We start from the raw sequence: 20574 nt of genomic DNA on the forward strand, positions 1-20574 counted from the left end.
TGTTAGTGATGTTCCGAATAAGAAATGTATCTCGATAACAGAAGCTCTGAATTATAAGTTCTGTTAATTTATAACTTAATTGAACATTAAATGTACAAGATTATTTTAATTTTGCGCACACCAATACTAATAAGTGCTGCGATTCATTCGAAAGATCCAATGAGACCACATTTTTAAAGGCATTCTGACAAAGATTAAATACGGGCCGTACTCTGTGAAAAGAGGGTTTGATGCATGTGCGTAAAGTGTCGTCCCAGATATGCCTGTGAAGTCCGTACAGGCTAATCAGGGACGACACTTGACGCTTTTACGGTATTTTTGGTTTGCAGAAAGTCTCTTCTTCTAAAAAAAAAAACAATTGATGTGCCTCTTAACAAATAGTTTAAATAATCAAGCTCGCGTAAGGAATGCCTACACGATTGCAATGTGAATATATAAGTCGTGTTCTGAGAAAACTGGGCATAATGCATATGAGTTAACGGTCGTCCCAGATTAGCTTTGTAGCCGCACAGGCTGATCAGGGACGACATTTTCGACTTTAATAGAATTTTTTGCTTAAAGGAAGTCCCTTTTTACCAAAAATCTAGCTTAAGCGGAAGTTGTCGTCCCTGATAAGCCTGTGCGGACTGTAGGCACATGCATTAAGCCCAGTTTTCTCAGTACACAACTCATATTATTATCGCAATATCAAATTAATTTATGAACATGACTGATAAATGTTATAAAACATCAAATACTTCTTATGTTCTTTCTTCTTGGAAAATTCAAGAGCAAATTAACGCCAATACCGACAAATTGACTCGTGTTTGATACATAATTGATCACAATGTGTCCATGTTTCCTATGAACGAATTTTCACAAATCGATTGGGATTACACAACTGCGTACCTGTTTTAAGTACATGAAAGCAAAACATTATTTGCCATTGAAAAAAAAAACGTTACGTTGTTATGCTCGACTTCGTTTGAAATGTATTAAAGTCGTTAATACAATATCGTTTTATCGATTTAAAAATAGTAATACGATCGTATATACGCGTAAGTCCTCAGCAAGTTTTGACTGTACAAACAGTTTATGCAAGGGTATAAAGCGTTCAGTGTCGCAGTGTTCAGGGACTGTTTCTTTTGAACTTGTATTCAAGCATATTATTAATTAACGTTTAAATTGCCAGTTGCATACATTGTAGTACGCTATTTGCTGTTTTCAGTAAATAAAGCATTAGTTGTTTATTTTATAAGCATTCGCTATTTAAATTGTATGTGGGTCATGAAAACAGAAAAAAAAAGATTTATCAAAATTACAAAATACGCGATGCAAAACGCGAACTTCACGAGGCAGTCAGCAAAACAGAACAAACTGGTTAAACAGTAACAAATTACATGCAAACACTTCAAACTTACATACGATTTTTAAAGCACATAATCGGAAAGACTGACACAAATTATTTGTTGCAAAATGAGAACTTTTGTGGTTTTTTAAAAACCTTATTGCCGGGATTTAACCATTAATCCTGTGAAAGCATTTCTTAAGTATGTTTTCGTTTCATATGTATCATATCGGCTGTGATCTGGAAAAAGGGGGTTTGATGCATGTGCGTAAAGTGTCGTCCCAGTGCAGTCCTTACAGGCTAATAGGGACGACACTGTCCGCCTAAATTGGACTTTTCTAAGAATATACTTTCTTCAACTAATATTGTAATAAAAGCTGAAAGTGTCTTCCCTGATTAGCCTGTGCGGACTGCACAGGTCAATCTCGGACGACATTTTACGCACATGCATTAAAACCTCTTTTCACAGAGCACGGCTCATATGTATGGGTCTGTGGCTTTAGTATAAATCTCTCTTTCTCCCTCTTTCTTCCTCTTTCTCACGGAAACATAGTCAATAAGATGCCAGTGTTTTGAGCGAGGGTGCATCCATGACGTTCAGTTACGGGTTGGTTGGCGGAAGATCGTGTTTGTGATCAGCGAATCTTGTTTCGCGCATGTTTGGGGCAAAAGAACACCATTCATGTTGTATTGGCCCACTCCATTGTGTCCAAGGACTCGGTAATGACGGTATGAAGGTCTGCGTAGAACTTTGTTTTCACTTCTTCTGGGTAAAGGCTTAGGAGCTGAGCAAAGCACGATTCTTCCTTCCTTTCATAAATGGGAGCTTACTGGGAAGTCTACGACGTCAATTCCGTATCTGACGAGTTCGTTCCATAACAGAGCTATTCTAGTGTGGTATGTCTGTATGGTACCTGCGCACAGGTTTGCGCACGTAAAATACGTCTAATGTGAGAAGAACTGTTCTCGTTCTATTTGTTTTCTTTTCGTTCCGACTGCTGGTGTAGGGCCCCCTTCCAGCCGCGATAAGCAGTCTTGGGAAGGTTTGAGCGAGCAATTATTAGGACACATTTTCTAGCCCTTTCCTCATACCTGTAAGTGAGCAGTGCATTCTTAAAGAGGGCTGCTCAGTCGTCTATGGTTCTGCCGGACTCCACTGCTGCTCCTTGTAACTTAAGAGGGAACCAATGACCTAAACCGCCTGCGTGCAGGATTTCGCTTACGGCTTCCAGAGTGCCCGCATCTGCCGGTTCGTCGTTCGCCCGTCGCCACAGCACTTGTTGTTCTGATCGATGGGGCGAGGTTGATGATGGCAGAATGACTTGTGTGATGACTTAGATTTCAGTGAGGAAGATTTTCGCAGTTCGTCGACGAACAGGGTCGAGACGGCTTGATACAGAGACGGATGTAGTGGACGTCCACGATTTCTTTTGTGTCTTGTCGTGCCCGTAGCGTGCCACAAGGCCTTGCTGAGAATCACCTTCTTGCCCGTTGATCGTCTGGTGGTTCCTCTGCGAAGTCCGCCGATTCCAGTATTCACGCACTTAGGTAGAGATTCTTAATTCATCGAGGGTTTAAGAGTACCACCACGCTGGCATGAGTGAGTGCCGTCTTAATACGTTTCGAGTACTTGACACGTGATACCATTGGGCGTTTTTCTTTAAATAAATCCCGTTTTTAAACTTTATCCAGAATCCCAAAGTACAGTTTTTTTCCATAGACTTATTAAATGTTATATAGTGCACGGGCATACATCACTCTGCAATAGAAACCTGCCATCTTAACTCGTTATATTAACATGCTCAATGATAACATTTCGTGTTTAAAAAGTCCTAAGGCCACTGATAAGCGTCAAAATATCCCAACAAGAGTTGTTCATGATTATGGATAATACGGTTTGTTTGCAATTTCAGATTCAACATAACAATTATCTAATGTGTGAACCCGCCCGTGAACTTGACCTACACGGTTGCCTGAGAAAATCAAAGTTTGAGGATTCACGACTTATTCAATGCAGAAATACTTACCCTTTCTGGAAATGTACATGTATTGTAATATTTTGACTAATGCTGTGTCAAATTTTAAGAAATAACACGATACACAATTCGCGTGACCTACGTTCATTTACATGGACATTAGATATGTACATTTCCAGAAAGGAAATTCATTTCCGCGTTGAATAAGACCGAGTTCATGGAAATCGATGCACAATAGATGAAGTTATGGATGTTCAAAGCGATGTGTGTTTTCGGGTTGACTGTATATATATATATATATATATATATATATATATATATATATATATATATATATATATATATATATATATATATATATATATATATATATATATATATATATATATACATATATATTTCATTGGGGTGTTTTTTCACCGTTTACCTTTCACGGAGGATTTACCGATTAAAGCGATATTTCAAAGCCAATGTAGTAATGTCTACATTTACATTCACCCAACCTTGTTTCTTAGACAGACGCCGTTAACGTTGCCTTTGGTAAACCTGCCTACCAAACAGACACCAACCGTCCATATACGGCGGACCGTAACGTTGGCGAAAATACGAAATCGCGTTTGATTGAAGACCAGTCATGCACCCTCACAGCGTCTCACAACGTCTCATGATGGGTGAATCTCGAGCAGATATTCCTCATCCGAAGCGTCAAGATTTACAAGAGGAATGTAGGACGTAAGTGTGAACCTTTAATTTGATGAAACTCATAATGAATGGGTTTGTCGTGCGTTGTCATTTCTCGTGTGGAAAATCGTTATGAAAATATATTGGAAAATGTAAAACCGTTCAATCGTTTATATAAAAAGATTTTCAAAATATAATGTTTCGTATCAGAATCTTTTTATGTGTTGTAAGTCAATCTGTTTGGTCAAACAATGCCGTGTTTGGTAATGCATATTTACACAACTCTTCGGCGTATGGAATTCAGACATGTCTAGTAATAGACAATTAACAAGAACCCTAACCATATTAGTCGCGTTCTGAGAAAACCGGGCATAATACATGTGCGTTAAGTGTCGTCCCATATTAGCCTGTGCAGTCCGCACAGCTAATCAGTGACGACACTTTCCGCTTTTATGTCATTTTTCGTTTAAATGAAGTCTTTTCTTAGCAAAAATACAATTAAGGCGAAAAGTGTCGTCCCTTATTAGCCTGTGCGGGCTGCACAGGCTAATTTGGAACGACACTTAACGCACATCTAAGAAAAAAAATAAATTCATCTTCAATTACAGGCTACATGGACAAATCCTTGAAGTCGTAGACAGTGCTAAATATTTAGGTGTTTCCATTTCAGATGATCTTTCTTGGAACAAACATATTACCAACATTACAACGAATGCTAATAAATCTCTTGGTTTCATCCGCAGGAATATACAGACTAAAAATGAAAACATCAGAGAAGTAGCCTATAAGACCTTAGTTAGACCCCAGTTATAATATGCGTCCTCTGTCTGGAGTCCACATACCAAACAAAATAGTGTCAAAATAGAAAAAGTACAACGTAGAGCAGTCCGCTTGGTGAAAAACGACTTCTCATTCTACAGCAGTGTTACCGGTATGCAGACTGAACTTAGCTGGCAGACTTTGAAGGACCGACGTGACCTCTCCCGACTGACCCTTTTTACAAAATTGTGTATGGCTTGGTAGCCATTTCGCCGCCATCATATCTTGAGAGGCCTATGAGGATGACTCGTCATATGCACCCACTCTCATTCAGACAAGTCCATACATCAGCCAACTACTTTAAATATTCCTTCTTTCCTTACACCATAGTTCTTTGGAACGGCCTACCGGCCTCAGTTGTACAGCAGGCAGACCTAGAGGGGTACAAGCAGCCTACCGGCCTCAGTTGTACAGCAGGCAGACCTAGAGGGGTACAAGCAGCCTACCGGCCTCAGTTGTACAGCAGGCAGACCTAGAGGGGTACAAGCAGCCTACCGGCCTCAGTTGTACAGCAGGCAGACCTAGAGGGGTACAAGCAGCCTACCGGCCTCAGTTGTACAGCAGGCAGACCTAGAGGGGTACAAGCAGCCTACCGGCCTCAGTTGTACAGCAGGCAGACCTAGAGGGGCACAAGCAGCCTACCGGCCTCAGTTGTACAGCAGGCAGACCTAGAGGGGCACAAGCAGCCTACCGGCCTCAGTTGTACAGCAGGCAGACCTAGAGGGGTACAAGCAGCCTACCGGCCTCAGTTGTACAGCAGGCAGACCTAGAGGGGTACAAGCAGCCTACCGGCCTCAGTTGTACAGCAGGCAGACCTAGAGGGGTACAAGCAGCCTACCGGCCTCAGTTGTACAGCAGGCAGACCTAGAGGGGTACAAGCGTTGCCTTAGCCACACTCTACTCCCCAGTCGTCCCTGAATGCACAAAACAGTGTTTAAACAACTTTTAACCTATAAATATGTTTCTTCTTGTTTAACACTATCACACTTTTATCTTCACCTCACTTTCATGCTTTGAAGTCTCCCTTTCAATGCTTTTAAACCTTTTATTCTTGCACTGACACGCGCACCTGCCAATAGTGCCCGCAAGGGGGTTCCGGCAGTATTGAAAGATAGATAGACATGCATTAAGCCCAGTTTTCTCAGAACGCGGTTCTTATATGCGTCGTGTAGGACATTCGTCACTTGTCTAAAATAAAAGAAAAGCGGATGGTTACAATAATTTCTGTCACGAGTATGCATCTGCATATAGTGATAATTCCTATACTCAGGACTTGTCCATCGTTGCGCGTGTCAATAAAATATCAAAATAATACTAAATAATATGCATTCAATCAAACATTGTCCATATATGGACAATATACTCACGTTAAAGCATCAAAGGGCAGTGTATCGGGCATATCCATAGTTTGAATATTAGCTGTTTATTGGACGAGTTGATATCACAGTAATTAACGCTCTCGAGTTCGTTTCCTGGGACTATAACCAGTACTTGGTGTTTATAGGGGTAATCTAAAGAACGCTCCCATAGTGGGGATCGAACCCGTGACCTTCCGATCGCTAGGCGGACACCATATCCACTACACCACTGAGACCTCTAAGTCTAAGGCCGCTCAGTCTTCAGTTGTTATACACGTATTTCAGGTGTTAGACTTAGAGACGTCGAGCTTTACGTCGGGTTATCGGAGGCCGGCTTTCAATCTCTTGAAGGGTTTCACCCTGGAGAGGTCGGCGTTTCATACACGTTTGAGCTAGCTACACCGGTGTACGGACAGTGGGTACGGATTACGCGTAGCACTCCTAACGATGTACTCACTCTGTGCGAGGTTAAGGTGGAAGGTGCTCCGTACTCTGCAGCCAATGGTAGGTTGCGTAATAAGTAAATTTTTAAGATATTTATAAAACTATTATTTCTCGGTTTCATATTGAAAAATACAGAATGTATATGCAACTGGTCGGCGTTGGAACAGGCACATTACGTGAAAAAAACACAAAAATTTATATTTGAGGATACATGTATTAACTGACTAGTGCCTAGAAGACAGTAGAAAGCGATGATGCCGCAGTCAAAACATATCCAAAATGTAGAAACAAATCCTATTACAAATGCTCCTTCACGTTTTGACATGTTCTCGTCTTCAGGCACACGTTATTCGGTTTTCCAAGGATATGTTCACATTGGCACTGCAATCGACGTTTCCGCGAAGGTCCTGTCAAATCTCCTCTGCGCATCAAGCTGTTCCAAAACAGAGAACTGCATGTTTCTTATTTATACTTACTATTTATATTTACTATGCCAAATAAGTTGTTTGGCTTTGAGACGCAGTTTTTCCCCATATTCAAATTAAACTATATCATCCGCGTCATGCGAAAATCGGTCTTATGGCATATGCGGCCAGAGTAGCTCAAGCCAAGCCTGCGCACTTTCCCATCAATGGCTAGGCTTTTCGCTTTAATAAAGGCACGCAAGGTTTGGTAATGACTCCAGAGTAATTTATTCAGTATTCATATTCTTACAAGACTGTGCGATTGCGCAGGCCTGGCTGAAGCTACGTTGGGATCATATTGCATAAGATCAATTTTTGCATGACCCGTATACAAATCTTATTGCGTCTTATAAATAGAACATCTAAGCACAATACTTGCCGATAGAAAAGAGAATTCACCTTGTGTTGTTTATAGCAAACTGGTAAATGTCCGTAGACTATTTTGACTTGTATACGTCACACATGTGTGGTTAGATAATTAAACGATTTTCCTTCTACATGTATCATAGGCACTCTACTATTAGGTAGTTCTGTCTCACAATACAAGACAAATGGCATTTACCGATAGGTTTTCCTAAATGTCTTTCCCTAAATTGTGTGTTATTTGATATATTGAAAACAATACTGTGTTATCAACAGAGAGTAGTCTGCATTTGCAAATTTTGCTTTGACCAATAGCATGCAGCTATTCTGGCGACATGACTTCGTCAGCATCAAAGTGCATTACATAAGTTATCAAATTTTAGGATTTACCAGCATGATTTAGTAAAATTATTATGTATTAGACGTCTCAATAACGTCTCTGTCACCTTGATGAAAAGTGTGCAAACGTCTTAGTGGTGTCTTTCCTTAAAGCGATTTCCTTAACGTTACGTCAAGTTTATACTGAATGCAAAGACGATGGTTTGCTCAAGTCTTAATCCAGTCATTGTTACCATTTTCACATTAAAGACCCCTGTGACATTGACACTTTACCTGAGAAATCCAAAATCAAACGATATTAAATCTCCGCGAACGCCAATCACAATGTGACATTTGAAAGCTCTTAACGGAATAGTTCTTAAGATATTGACTGTAAACCAATGTCGACCAAAGTATGACGGCAAACTAATGGACGGATAGGCCAAATCAATATGTGTCCCCTAGTTTCAATAGGGGAGCCAATATAGTACTAATACAACGGTTCATAGTATTTTTATTTGAACTCGCAACACTTTTCCACAGTACAATACTATTCCCATTTAAATGAGATAACTTGTAGTTATCTACTTTAAATAGTGTGCAGGAACAGACTTGGATCAGCAAAAACACATCACTAACATAAACATGTATATCTCTTAAAGGCACATAAACTATATTATTTCCATAACAAATTCAATGTTTAAGCAATAACTTGTACACAAAATAAATGCAACATTTTGAACATAGAGACCCTCATAACCATACCATTTCTAAAAGATAATTCCGATCCAAATTAATTAAAAAAGATAGTTTATGCATATCGAATGCATGACATATCTGGCGTGGAGTTCTGTCTTACATTGTTTATTATATGTTTAACATACATCTTTTCACAGCTACTCTGCAGTTAAATGTTTACTGCCATCTTTCAAGATGTCAACATTAAGTTTCTAAACCTTCAAGCAAACAATGTTTTCCCTACCGCATATTCAAAGAAATATTCACGAATAAAGTCATGGGAAGTGCCCATATACAAAATCAATAAATAATGCTGATTTATTAAGAGAGCAAAGCATTGCACAACTGAAATATTTAGTATAATGCAACCTCTACAGAATAAACATTGGTTATTAATGATGGAGAAAAACAACAGGAGTTGTGTAATGTGCTTTGTCTAAACCAGACACCGACAATGCATGTTGGCGAGAATATAGACACTTCAATTTAATTAGCTAGACAATACAATGTATGAAACCTAAATTAACAGATAACCTGGCTATAGTTTAGATAAATATTTTAACATTATTAAAATACTATTTGCAGTAATTTAAGGACTATGAAGAGATAAGTAAGACATAGGCACACACAAATATGCAATACATAAGAGTCTTTAATCAATATGACGTACACAAGCAATTTAAAAAAGGCATCTAAGAAGTTTATAAACACACTATATTTACGAATGCACAATGCTTATTTGGAATGGATGACAATATTAACACATTATTGTAAAAATTGCATCCAAGAGTATTAATTAAGATCAATACTAATATGATTGTATGGTAACAATTGTTTATTATGCATTCAAAGTAACGCAAAATGTAATCTTATTTTCTATGTAATCAATATGATTTATTTGAAACATTTCATACAATTTTACAAACATCAAGCTATTTTCAGCTGTTAATTAACAGAACAATCATGTTTCATGCATTCAATTAAAGTTCAATATAAACAATCACATTTTTAAGGAAATATGGTCTAATGGTCGAGTGGAACAAACTGTAACACAAATAGTAAACTGCCATTATCATCAGCTGTAAGTAAATTCTTATAATGTATAATATAAATACAAGTACAATATGATTGCTAAAATGTTCACATGTCTTAAAAAGACATTTTGAGCAGAACATTTCCTTTATCATCGCAATTGCAAAACTGTAAGCATTGTATGGACAACTAAATTTTATGATTTCAAATAAATGACATTATATTTTTATTACACATGTTTTGTAACACTGAGTATCATATTGTACCATAGCTATTCATTCATTAAACAGACGTATATTAGTTTAGTAAGTATTCCACAACATCCCAATACAAACTGATGGCTGAGAATTAAGAGTGTCATATTTTTAATAACTGTATGAATGTACTTGTTATGTTGAGAGATGAACAAATGAATGTACTTGTTATGTTGAGAGATGAACAAATGAATGTACTTGTTATGTTGAGAGATGAACAAAAGCATTATCTAACAACGGATACAACTTTGTTTTTCAAGCAACAACATCCCTATATCTTACGTACAAAAAAAAGACAATTCAATTATTGACAAGTGTTAGCATGTTAAATCACTCTCGCTTGATTTGCAATTGACTGATTTCCAAGTAGAATATATTAATTTTTCTTAAGATAATGCAAAACAAAGTTAAACCAATCTTTCAATAGTTGCTTGACTTTATCTAATGAAAAGCAGTACATATACTAGTAACAAGATGTTCCTTTTGCCTAAAGCATAATTTATTAGCCACTTCAGAATGTGTTGTTCTGTATCATTAAGAAAGTTTTAAATGAGCATCTCCACAAGCAATGTTTGTTTTTATTATCTGGCATCTAAAAGATGTACATGATGAAAATTGTTTGTATAAATACATGTTAACAGCGAAAATCAAAATGGCAACAATAAACGCATGATTTTCATTAACAATACAACCATTTCGCAATCGCTCTATATACAAATGACAAATGAAGTGACCGATATATACATTAATCAAGGATTCTTGGTCAGGTTAATCTGGTCGTCTAAATGTCTATACACAAACATATAAAGCATAATTAACTTTACAAAAACAAAAAATAATTATCATAACTTTAGACATTATTCCCACATCTTATATTTTCGTTTTTAAATGCTCAGTTTTAAAACATATAAAGCATTTTAAGCAACAAAAAGTCATTCTTAAATCATGTTCAAGCAAATTAATAAATAACTGGTTGTAAATACAGAATAGACAATTTAAGGAAGATTAAATGATTTTGTCTAAAATTAATCAATATTGTCTTGAAATACTAAGATAATAAACAAGATGCTTGACAAAAACACCTGACACCAATGGGCACACTTAAGAGTATCAAAGCCTTAGCATTAAAATTATCCACCTGTCTAAACAATGTGTGTAACTACCACCTCTATATTACATGTTAAGTCAAAAAAAAACCTGAAGCATGTCTCATTACATGAAAAGAATACATTTTCTTTCAATTTTGTCAAAGGTACCAGCATCATTTAAACAGCTTTGACAATGTTAAAATCAATATTCATAGACATATATTTAGAAACATTATATTTTCCTTAACATTTCCAAAATACAATTTCATAATACAGACAATGTAATTGGATAGACTTGCTAATTTTGCTCTTAAAATTATATTGCTCATTATTGCTTTTATCAAGTAATCTTAATCTTATTATACTGAGTATTTAAATATAGTTCATAAAAGCCTTTTACATAAAATGACTATCAGCATCATAGTTCCAATAAAACACGAACTATTGTTTTCTTTGAACCCAACTTGGATGGTCACATAAAAACATGGCTGGCCACAAGACTGTCTGGATTTCCACTTTTTGTTGTGATTTGTCATTATGCGACTTCTGTCTGCATCAATTCATTAATTTTCCACCTGTCCCTATTTCAAAGATGAGACCTTCAATTGTACATGTTCACACCGGACACGGGGTATGTAGATACTTTCAATTGTACATGTTCACACCAGACATGAGGTATATAGAGAGACATTCAATTGTACATGTTCACACCAACCATGGGGTATGTAGAGATCTTCAGTTGTACATGTTCACACCAGACATGGGGTATGTAGAGACCTTCAGTTGTACATGTTCACACCAGACATGGAGTATGCAGAGACCTTTAATTGTACATGTTCACACCCGACATGGGGTATGCAGAGACCTTCAATTGTACATGTTCACACCCGACATGGGGTATGTAGAGACCTTCAATTGTACATGTTCACACCAGACATGGGGTATGTAGAGACCTTCAATTGTACATGTTCACACCAGACATGGGGTATGTAGAGACCTTCAATTGTACATGTTCATACCAGACACGGGGTATGTTGAGACTAGCACATATTAAACAGCATTTATATCTCTGAGCTTCTTCGTTATGGGGTTAATATGATAACAACGGTAGCAACAGGCTGTCCTTCTGATTTGCTGGTTTGATTTTGTCAAGGGACGTCTGAAAAAAGAAAGATTCATTACAGTTAATGTCAGTTGTTCATTGAATGTGTGTTACGGATGATAAACAAGAACAAGAATAGCACGTTTATACATTGAGTTACATTTAAAGTTAATCATAACCACTTTATTACCAACTAACTATAAATCTCATCATCATTCAGGAAATATGGGTTGATATTCGAGAAACATACATTTCTTCCATTGGAAAAATATCACCTTATCATTTATAACAATAACAAAGGGCCAACTAGCCAATTGCAAATAAAACGTGCTGGAGAAGAGTTTTACTGAGATGTATGTGTGAGGTAGGCAAAAGGCAACTGATGCAACCACATTTTACTTTTGACTGAAAACTTCACTACTATAAAATAAATGAACCAAAACTAGAGCTTTGTCACGGACGTGACAAATACCCCCACATGCCGCATTGACACAGGTTATTTTGCATGTTGTCTTCACAAAAAAAGCGAACACCATGCTCAATGTTTAAAACGCACTAAGTGACTACGTGACCTAGTTTTTGACCCGGCAAGGCCCATGTTCGAACTTGAACTAAACATCATATAGCTTCAACTTCTGACAAAGTTTGGTGAAGCTCTGATGAAAACTACTTGAACAACTAAAAACTAATAATAATGCCGTAATACGTGATCAAAACGAAATATTAAAACACTGCCAAATTTTTAAAATCTTTATAAAAAAGAAAACAATATAGATATAAACATCATGAACGTTTCCATACCAATATCTGCAATAAAATAACCCCAGAACAAACGCATAATGAACAAAGATACCTATCAGAGTATGAATGCGCTAAAGCACTGCTAGACATGAAAAACAATAAAAGTCCAGGATCAGATGGCATATCTGCAGAATTTTACAAAATATTTTGGAATTATATTAAGCAATATGTCTTTAATTCTCTTAACTATTCTTTAGACACCAATAATCTAATAGAATTGCAAAAACAGAGCATAATTACTTTACTACCTAAGACCGGAGAGGACACCCTTTTGATCGATAACTGGAGGCCCATCTCGCTTCTTAACGTTGATTACAAAATAGCTACAAAATCCATTGCCAATCGTATAAAACCTCATTTAAATAATATAACCAGTGTAAATCAAACAGGATTTATCAAAGGAAGGTATAATGGCGAAAATGTAAGACTTTTGCATGAAATTATTGAACTAATGGATGAAAGTAACGAAAACGGTCTCCTATTTTTTCCGATATAACAAAGCCTTCGACAGTCTGGAACATGGATTTATGTTTAAATGCCTCGCCATTTCAGATTGAGTGAGCATACCTTACAGTGGGTAATGCTATTTTATAAAGATGCAACATCACGCGTTACAAATAATGGTCATTTTTCAGATTTTGACGAAATACGAAAATTTACGAAATAACAGAAAATACAAAAGCTTGCAAAATGGTATATAAAGCACTTATACTAAAACAAAAACCAGAAGTATTCAAACAATTTGATAAATGGAAAGAAACTCTGAATAATCAAAACATTAACCAAAGAACCATCTTCAACCAACCAATCAAATTAACTATTGACACCAAACTAAGAAACTTCCAATATAAATACCTCATGCACATTTAACCAAATAATTCTTTCCTCCATAAATGCAATCTCGTTCCATCAGCATTATGTGATTTTTATAATATGCACACAGAAACGAATTTTCACTTATTCTGGGATTGTCATCCTATTCAAAAGTTTTGGATGGATATAAAAAACTTTATTTACGACAAGTTAGAAAGGTTAGAAAACTTGGAGCTAAATTATGCAACTTTATCATTTTGTAATTGACCCTAGCTGATGCAAACAATTCACATGTCATTAACTTCATAATATTGTTGGCTAAATATTTTATCTTTAAATGCAAACAGGAGAAAACAACACCACTAGTAGAAACTTTTATACTATTTTTTAATACTAGAATTTAACTCCAGGAATTAATCCCAACAACACAAAACAAACTACATATATTTAATACTCGCTGGGCACTTGTTATGTCCAATTTATACACCTACCCTAAAAACATCTTTACACATACTCACTTACATAAGAACACCTACCTTACTTAAAGCAACAAACACCCCTTTTTTTCTTTCTTTTTTGTATATTTGTATTATAACCTTTATTGACCTGTGTACACCATTTTTGCAAACTTTTAAATATTGTTTGAAACTATTTCAAACATATTCATTTCACACCAACTATTGTCTTCATAGATGCTATGTATCACAAGTAATATAAAAAACATTGTGAAACATTTTGCTCAATGTATGTATTTCTAGTAATATGTAATAGGCAAAATACACATGCTTTATCTACAACAATCATAGTCTTCAAAAATGCTATGTACCATTATATAGTAATACATTGTGAAACAAACATACTTATTGTGTGTATATTTGACATATTATGTATTATGCTATATGCTAAGTGTATTATGTTTACGAAGGAAATAAACAAGAGCTGTCTGAGAACAGCGCGCTCGACTATTCAAGTGCTTGACAGTATAACGTAAGCCATCTTGGGGAAATTGTTCAGATTCAATAATTTATTAGACGATCTTTCAAAAATAAAAAAAATAAAAAAAATTCGGTGGGGTAGGGGGGTTGAGAGGGGGGAATAATGTGGGGTGGGGTCATTTATTAGACGATCTTTCAAAAAAATAAAAGAAAAAGAAAAAAAAAAATTTTTTGGGGGGGGTAGGGGGGTGTGAGGGGGCTATAATGTGGTCATTTATAAGATGATCTTTCAAAAGTAGAAAAAAGGAAAAACAAATATTTTTTTTGGGGGGGGGGGGTGGGGGGGAAGGTGGGGGGGGGAGGTGGGGGGGGAAGGTGGGAGGGGGCAGGGATTCTGGGTTGGGGCGTGGAGTTTTGTTTGGGTGGACTCCGTTGTGGTATTCAGGTAAGTGTTGTTTTGTCAAAGTATTAATAAAATATGATCATAAATAAAGAAGCTATGCCAATTTAAGCAAATTGTTCAATTATCTAATTATAAAAGGGGCCATAATTCTGTCAAAATGCTTGATACAGTTGTCTGCTCTTGTTAATAGGTAGGGGTCATGTTGGTAAACAAGTATGCACAATATGAAAGCAATAAGTCAAGGGACAATCAAAATAATTGGGGTAGTACGAAAACGTTAACATTTGCATGCTAACGACTCAGGGTTGAGTAGGATAGCTCCACTATATATATTTCATATATAATAGTTGAGCTAAAAATGGAATAAAAAAAGAAAACTACTTGAATAAGAGAGCGGACACCATGCTCAATTTTAAAAACATACTAGACACCATGCTCAATTTTTAAAACGCTCTAAGTGACCCCGTGACCTAGTTTTGACCTGGCATGACCCATATTCGAACTTGACCTAGACATCATCTGACCAAGTTTGGTGAAGATTAGATGAAAACAATTTGAATAAGAAAGCGGACACTTAATACAGACCGACCGATCGACAGACCGACCGACAGACTAGCTCATCCTATATACCCCCTAAACTTTGTTTGTGGGGGTATAATAAACAAGAAGGCAAGTTCACATGATTGTAAATATGCCTGGTTTTATCACATAAGGAGCAATACTGTTTTAGATCTCACACGACCAAAAAAATCTACAGCTGGATTGAAAGATATATTGACACACAAGGCTAAATCTACATGCACCCACCAATCTCTGAAAGTGAGGCCATGAAAAAAGAAAACTAACCCAAGGTTCGCTCTGCATGATGTTCATAGACTGAGGGTTGTGGAGCATGGGAATCTCATAATCTGGAGAAGATGACTGCAAATGCTCCTGGGACATACTCATTGCTCTGCTACCCAGGTTTTCTGGAATAAAAGTAAATCATGCATCAAACAAAACAATTTCAAGGCAATACTAGCATTTTCAATGACAACCCCAACTGATTTCAACCCAACAAAACGCTTGTCAGTGCCTCGACCTATCATATCAACAAGGTAATGTCAAAAGATTTAACTAAAGCGATGTTCTAGAGTTGTAAAGCATGTTGAAACTGTGAATGCATTCAATGCATTGAGGCTAAAATCAATAGAGAGAGAGAACATTAGTTCATTTTGGTTTATCACAAAACTTTATTTAAAGAATGTTTAAATAAAAACAAGAGCTCCGCGGTCTGAGACAGATGCCTCCCAAAACAGAGCCTTGACACACATCACTCAATTCCTTGATGACATATCGAATTGATACCAATTTAACACTTAATGTCACAGAGACCTTGACCTTTGAACTAGTGCCCCAAATTTCAATAGACATCATCTACTGTCTAAGACTGATGTACATGTGAGGTCTCAAGTCAATTGGTAAATTTTTTATTCATTGGAAACGATTCTCACACTAATTGTGACAGTGACTTTGAACTTTAACCTGGTGACCCCAATTTCAATAGGGCACATTTACCGTCCATGGTCAGTGTACATGTGAAGTATCGAGCCAATAGGTCAATTTGTTGACGATTGATTGATCGGAAAAGAATTTTCGCATGTATTGTGACATTGATCTTTGACCTAGCGACCCCATTTTCGATAGGGGTCATCTACTGTCCAAGGCAAATGTATATGTGAAGTATCAAGCCTATTGGTCAATTTGCTGACGAGTTATTGATCAGATCATTTTCACAATTATTTTGACAGTGACCTTGACCTTTGAACAAGTGACCCCAATTTCAATAGAGGTCATCTACTGTCCAAGACCAATTCACATGTGAAGTATGAAGCCAATATATCAATTCGTTGACGAGTTAGTTATAGGAAATCAACTGGTCTACCAACACACGAACGACAGACCGGCAAACATCCCGCAAAATAATATACCCCCTCTTCTTTGAAGGGGCATAAAATACACGTGGCGGGTTAACAAGAAATGGTTTAAATATACTTGTTCTAGAAAAAGTGTTATACATTTATGAAGATTTACCAAATGCAACACTTTTTTATGTTTTAGTACAATAACAAAAACTAAAGTGAGAACAGTTAAAAAGTAATTTACTTGTGTTTTATTTTGAAATCACTTAAATTTACAGGGTATACATTTACGCACTGTTATTTTTTAAAGACAAAATTAACATTGAATACATTGATATAGTGACTCATCTGAGAATACGCCAAAGACAAGTGCAAGTATGACAGCTTGTTTATTGCAGTAGACATGTGCACAGGTCGGTACTGGATTAGTCTCTTTATAGGCAGGACTCTATTTCTAATAGGGGTCAGATGCAAAGTCGTATACACACTTTTTTTAATTGCATCCTTACAAACTGACAAAAAGTATGGTGGAAAAAACGTGTCAGAATAAGTGCACTGTTGTATATTAATTTAATATTTTAGATTGATTTACGACAAACACAATGTCCTATTGATATTCAACACACATTTGCATTTTTTAGAAAAACAAGAGCTTGTCACAATAGTGCCAAATCCCTGCCTACATGTGTTTGCGTGTATGACAACATTTGTTTTAGAGAGTAGAAAAATATTTGTAAAACATGGCACCTGTGCCATCAATTTATATTTCAAGGATCAATTAGTTATATAGTGTTTGAGATATGCTGTAGAGAATAAAATAAAAGGAAATAAAAGAAAGTGAGGTAATTAAAGAAGAGGACTATAAAAAGTTACTGTTCTTTGTCACTGTATTTTTCCTTAAACTCATCTATTTATTTTACAGTGAATTCTTCGTTGTTCAAATTAAAATATTATTGTAAATAAGATAAAGGGAGATATTAAAAATTGAAAAGCTAAAATATGTACTATAACATTTAATTAAATGTAATTAAATAATATAAATAAATAAAATATAATATAATTTTATTTTTTTTAATAAATGAGATAATTAAAAAACTACGGCCAAAAGAGTTATGGTTCATGTTCACTGCACTTCTCCTAATCGACATCTGTTTATATTTCTAGTTTCAAATAAATCCCTTCAGTAGATTTAGAGTTATGCTCCCCACAAAAATTTACTTTTAAATAAAATAAAGGGAGGTAATTCAAAAACTAAGTTAGATAAATTATGGTTCTTAGTAAGTGCACTTCTCTTTCTTGCCATCTGTTTATTTTTTTAAAGTTTCAAGTTAATCCCTTCAGTAGATTCAGAGTTATGCTCCGGACAAAAAATTACTTTGAAATTAAATACAGGGGGATAATTCCAAAAAAAGTAGATAGAGTTATGGTTCTTAGTCACTGCACTTCTGCTACTTGCCATCTGTTTATATTTCAAGTTTTACGTAAATCCCTTCAGGAAATTAAGAGTTATGCTCCGGACAAATTACTTTAATATTAAATAAAGGAAGATTATTCAAAATCTTAGGTAGATATAGTTCTGGTTCTTAGTCACTGCACTTTCCCTTCTTGCCATCTGTTTATATTTCAAGTTTAAAGTAAATCCCTTCAGTAGATTTAGAGTTATGCTCCGGACAAAAATTTACTTTAAAATTATATAAAAGGGGAGATAATTAAAAAACCTAGGTAGACAGAGTTATGGTTCTTGGTCACTGCAATTGTCCTAGTTGCCATCGGATTTATGCTCTGGACAAAGTTTCGGACGGAAGGACGGATGCACAGACACACAGACGGACGGACAGACGAACGGATACTAATACTATTAAAATAATTTACTGGCTGACTGATGTTGAACACAAATATTGTTATAATTGTTCTCATATTTTTACTTCAGTGAATAATATTAAATCTATATTTAAACTACATACATATATATTCTTACCTAACTAAATCATATAATAATTAGGTTTAAAATAAACCCATACATACTAGATAAGGTAAGCCGCTGGAAACTCTCGTATTGTGTATTGGCCTCCACTGCTGAAGTGAGGACACTCATTTCGTCACTGCAGTCTCGGATGTCCTATTGTGAAGTCATCTTGTTTATTGAAAATGATATACACTATTTTAAGGGAAATGTTTAAAGATATAGTCCTGTCCTGTTTTTTTTCTTTCTGTAGAAATTCCGTGAGTGATTGAGCAATATTTAAATGAAAATGTTAATACAGATAGATGGTTCTGTTGATGCCCTGTTGTTGATGTAATTTTGACAAATACAAACATGTAAAAAATACAAATTTAAAGGTAAATGTTAATAAATTTACTTAGTGATGCCCTGTTCTGCAGTCATTTTGTTTACAAATACAGATGGAACAATATAAAATAGCTTGATCATCGAGTTTTCAATATCTTTTTTCAAACATTATTAAAACCACATCAACACAGTTTATGGAATAACCTACAGTAATAAATATACAAAATTAAAAAAAGAAAATCATAAAAGCTGCCTTCTTTTAGGTTCTAAACTGAGATTATTAATATTATTATGTATCAAAAGAAGTAAAAGCAAGTTACAATAACATACTGCAAAATATTGGTATACAATGTGTAGTTATATGTAGCCACTTTTAAATGTGCTTTAGTTATGTCATTCGGGTCAGTCAAAGTACTCATAAAATCTGTGAACAAGTACCTTTTAAACCTTACATGTTCTAACTGCAGTGACTATCTAAGCCCAAGTGACCTTATACCTGACCATTAGGTGTGTACAAGGGCAAGGTCACAGTCCCGTTGGAGGTTTTCATTGCAAGGCACCGGGTGGTTTTGGGCGACCCTCAACCTGGTAAGTAAAAGAATGGCAGAGTGATTAAATCAAACAATAAATCAAAGCATAGTCAACATATTACTAGGCCGTTACTCCTCCCATTGGCCATTCCGTATTACATGGTGTAATGTAAACAAACACTCCTTATTAAATTAAAATGCTTATTATCTAAATAAATTTATATTCATAAACATCATATTTATTGATTTCCACTGATGTATATTGCTTAACTTACGCTTTTGTCATTGTATTTGTATAATATTATTGTTCATTGATTCTCATTTATTTAATAAATCCGCCATTTCACATTACGTTCATTGGTATATATTTTACTTTAACGGTCGTCACTTGTCAGTGACGTCATGCCTGAAAAGGTATAAATAGCGGATTCGAAAAGAAAACAAGTTTCAGTTTGGAATACAGATTTAAACGAAAAACATCCGGTTAGATAGATTATTTACACAAGAAAAAGATTATGATACAGAATAAGATGCAGGTACGAATATTTTATTATTGATTGTATATGATATTTTTTGGATATATACTTTTGTTGTAATAAAAATAATAATGAAACTGAAATTGAAAGTAAAATTAGAAATTTTGAATGAACCCTTTGTTTTATTTTGTTATACGGCATAACAATATCGATATGCTTAAATATGTTTGGAAATGAATTTTTGATAATGACTAAAAATTATAAAGAAATTCATACTTTAATTTGTGCATGAATACTTGTATTAGCTACCTTTCATATGCGTCAGTGTTGTTCATGTATTGTTTCATATACAATTAAGATCATACACAGGAATCAGCAAATATCTTCTTAAAATCCATTTGTTTTATTAAAACAATCCATGTTGAGTGGACTTTGCAGCAGACCGTGGCAAATAGGAAGCT

At 35.5% G+C, this 20574-nt stretch overlaps 1 protein-coding gene and 1 long non-coding RNA gene across 2 annotated transcripts; one reads left to right on the forward strand and one right to left on the reverse strand.

Moving 5' to 3' along the window:
- The first annotated feature begins 3823 nt into the window (after positions 1-3823).
- On the forward strand, positions 3824-7118 carry LOC127868235 (uncharacterized). Its single transcript, XR_008043999.1, has 3 exons — positions 3824-4035; positions 6447-6665; positions 6945-7118. It is a non-coding gene; the product is annotated as an uncharacterized LOC127868235 (long non-coding RNA).
- A 1132-nt stretch (positions 7119-8250) lies between these two features.
- On the reverse strand, positions 8251-19907 carry LOC127868222 (uncharacterized). The gene is made up of 4 exons (XM_052409870.1): positions 19604-19907; positions 18843-18936; positions 15763-15884; positions 8251-12021 (listed from the first exon to the last, which is right to left on the reverse strand). Exons 1-4 carry the CDS (start codon positions 19655-19657, stop codon positions 11953-11955), a joined length of 339 nt encoding a protein of 112 aa, XP_052265830.1. The 5' UTR covers positions 19658-19907; the 3' UTR covers positions 8251-11952.
- Between the last annotated feature and the right edge of the window lie 667 nt (positions 19908-20574).

Source organism: Dreissena polymorpha, chromosome 2, assembly GCF_020536995.1.
Source record: "Dreissena polymorpha isolate Duluth1 chromosome 2, UMN_Dpol_1.0, whole genome shotgun sequence".
Lineage (NCBI taxonomy): Eukaryota > Metazoa > Mollusca > Bivalvia > Myida > Dreissenidae > Dreissena > Dreissena polymorpha.